Consider the following 2,563-nt stretch of genomic DNA (forward strand, 5'->3'; position numbering starts at 1 on the left):
CTCAGCCACATCGGCACAACTTCAAGTTATGCAAATGAATGAGCAACTTCAAAACAAAAGTGAGTCACGTAAGTCTAAAAAAGGGACAATGTGTATGTATAATGCATATAGACACAAAGTATTGTAAAAATGTGACTTTTATTTTTAAACAGCACAAGTAACTGATCTACCTTGTTTTGTATAGAGGAAACAAAAGTGCTTAGCCATATACTAATATAAAATTACGGTATATTTTCATATATATGTACATTTTGGGTGTGTATGCATTCATACACACATTATATACATGGTGTGAATGTGCATCTGTATATCATAGGCATGTATGTATAACTTTTTTCTAACTGAAGAAAATACACTATGAAGAAAATTTGTTGTGAACTGAAAGCTTCAGTCCCAGTTTTTTAAAGTCAGTAAAAACATAGATCTTGTTTAAAAGTCTCGTGAGCATGATAGCTGCCAGCTTGTGCTCCTCTGCAGGCCCCTGCAGCCCCCTCCCGCACCCCAGCACACCTCTGCCCAACAAAACAAAGTAACACCCAAAGATTTCCCATTGCCAGAGATCTTGCAGACCAGAAATCTTCTATTTCACCATCTTCCCTTATCTTTGACTTCCCTCGTTGCACGTAAATAATGGAGATTATGGGTCCCTGGTAAATAAATCCAACTGCAAAGCACAGCAGTGCCCTGCCCCGAATTTAAGCAGCACATGTAACGTGATCCATTCTGGTTTCAAGCTCAAAGGCATCAGGTTGATCCTGCGGGTTAGCAGCCAACATGTCTTTCAAGAGCTGCTTGATCCCCTCAGACATGGAAGTCCTGCGTTTCTGAGGGATGTCCAGCTCCATCTTTGGGTTTTCTAGCAGCGCTTCCCCAACGGGCACAATCTCAGTCCCTTGCTTGATGTAGGTTCCCAGCAGCTTCTTCTTGGTCTCCGCATCGATGAAAGTTATCTCCTCAATCATGGCCCAGACGATGATGCCGAGGGAGAAGATGTCGGCCTTGGCGGTATAGTGGCCCTCCCAGACCTCAGGCGCCATGTAGAAATCGGAGCCGCAAGCCGAAGACAGCCAGTACTCGTTCACATTCACATTTTTGTTCTCATGCCCACCGCCCTTGCCCCGAGCGGTCAGGCCAGTGTAGACCTTACTGAGCCCGAAGTCAGCCACCTTGAGAACTGGGGTGCCAGACTTGTCGGTTATCAGGATGTTATCTGATTTCAGGTCCCGGTGGACGATGTGGTTCTTGTGCAGGAAGGCAATGGCGCTGGTCAGCTGCAGCATGAAGCTCTTGTTCGTCGCTGGGTCGGGTCTTCGTGACAGCACGTACTGGTTGAGGTCTCCCCCTTCGCAGAACTCCATGACGAACCAGAGGTGGCAAGGCTCCTCCATGTAGCCCAGGATCCTCTCACCTTTGAGGGAGGTCTCCACGAGGCGCAGGTAGAGCTGGCTGCGCTTGTTGCCGTGGCTCATGCGCTGGCCCAGGCCGTGCCGCTGCAGGACGCACTCCTCGAAGCGCACCACGTTGGGGTGCTGCTGCCGGAGGCTTGTCAGGGCCCAGAACTCTGCCAGCGCCAGCTCCACGTTCTCGGGGGCGTCGCAACGGATGCGTTTCACCGCTAACCGGGCGCCGCTGCGGACCGACACCGCCTCGTACACCACGCCGTAGTTCCCGCGGCCGATCTCGGCCAGCAGGCTGTACCGTGGGGCCCCGCCGGGGCCGGGCCCGGCCGCCGCAGCCGCCGGCGCCGCCAGGGGGCCCCGCCGCGCCGCCCGCCGCCGCATCGCCCTTTGTGTCCCGCAAGGGCCGCCGTCCGCCATCTCCGTGGGGCCGCCGTTAGGGGGCCGCGCGCCCCCCCCCTGCCCCGCGCGCCGGGCAGCTGGTTACCCGGGTAACTATAGCCCGGTCAGCCTCACCTCCATCCCGGGAAAGGTCATGGAACAACTTGTCCTTGGTGCTGTCTCTAGGCACATCAAGGATAGGGGGATCATTAGGGGCAGTCAACATGGCTTCACCAAGGGGAAGGCATGCTTAACCAACTTGATAGCCTTTTATGAGGACATAACCCGGTGGATAGATGATGGTAAAGCTGTGGATGTGGTCTATCTCGATTTCAGTAAAGCGTTTGACACGGTCTCCCACAGCATCCTCGCAGCTAAACTGAGGAAGTGTGGTCTGGATGATCGGGTAGTGAGGTGGATTGTGAACTGGCTGAAGGAAAGAAGCCAGAGAGTGGTGGTCAATGGGACAGAGTCCAGTTGGAGGCCTGTGTCTAGTGGAGTCCCTCAAGGGTCGGTTCTGGGACCAGTACTATTCAATATATTCCTTAATGACTTGGATGAGAGAATAGAGTGCACTGTCAGCAAGTTCGCTGATGACACCAAACTGGGAGGAGTGGCTGACACACCGGAAGGCTGCGCAGCCATTCAGAGAGACCTGGACAGGCTGGAGAGTTGAGCGGGGAGAAACTTAATGAAATATAACAAGGGCAAGTGTAGAGTCCTGCATCTGGGCAAGAACAACCCCATGTATGAGTACAAGTTGGGGACAGACCTGTTGGAGACCA

General features: G+C 53.0%; 1 protein-coding gene across 1 annotated transcript; it reads right to left on the minus strand.

Moving 5' to 3' along the window:
• Positions 1-695: 695 nt before the first annotated feature.
• Positions 696-1,817, minus strand: LOC137669827 (serine/threonine-protein kinase 35-like). Its single transcript, XM_068412146.1, has one exon. It carries the CDS (start codon positions 1,815-1,817, stop codon positions 696-698), a length of 1,122 nt encoding a protein of 373 aa, XP_068268247.1.
• Positions 1,818-2,563: the final 746 nt, after the last annotated feature.

The sequence above is a fragment of the Nyctibius grandis genome, chromosome 13 (assembly GCF_013368605.1).
Source record: "Nyctibius grandis isolate bNycGra1 chromosome 13, bNycGra1.pri, whole genome shotgun sequence".
In the NCBI taxonomy this organism is placed as follows: domain Eukaryota; kingdom Metazoa; phylum Chordata; class Aves; order Nyctibiiformes; family Nyctibiidae; genus Nyctibius; species Nyctibius grandis.

Bases quoted from the DNA above. Each gene is read 5' to 3' on its own strand.
- LOC137669827 (XM_068412146.1), bottom strand. From the start codon at position 1,817: ATGGCGGACGGCGGCCCTTGCGGGACACAAAGGGCGATGCGGCGGCGG.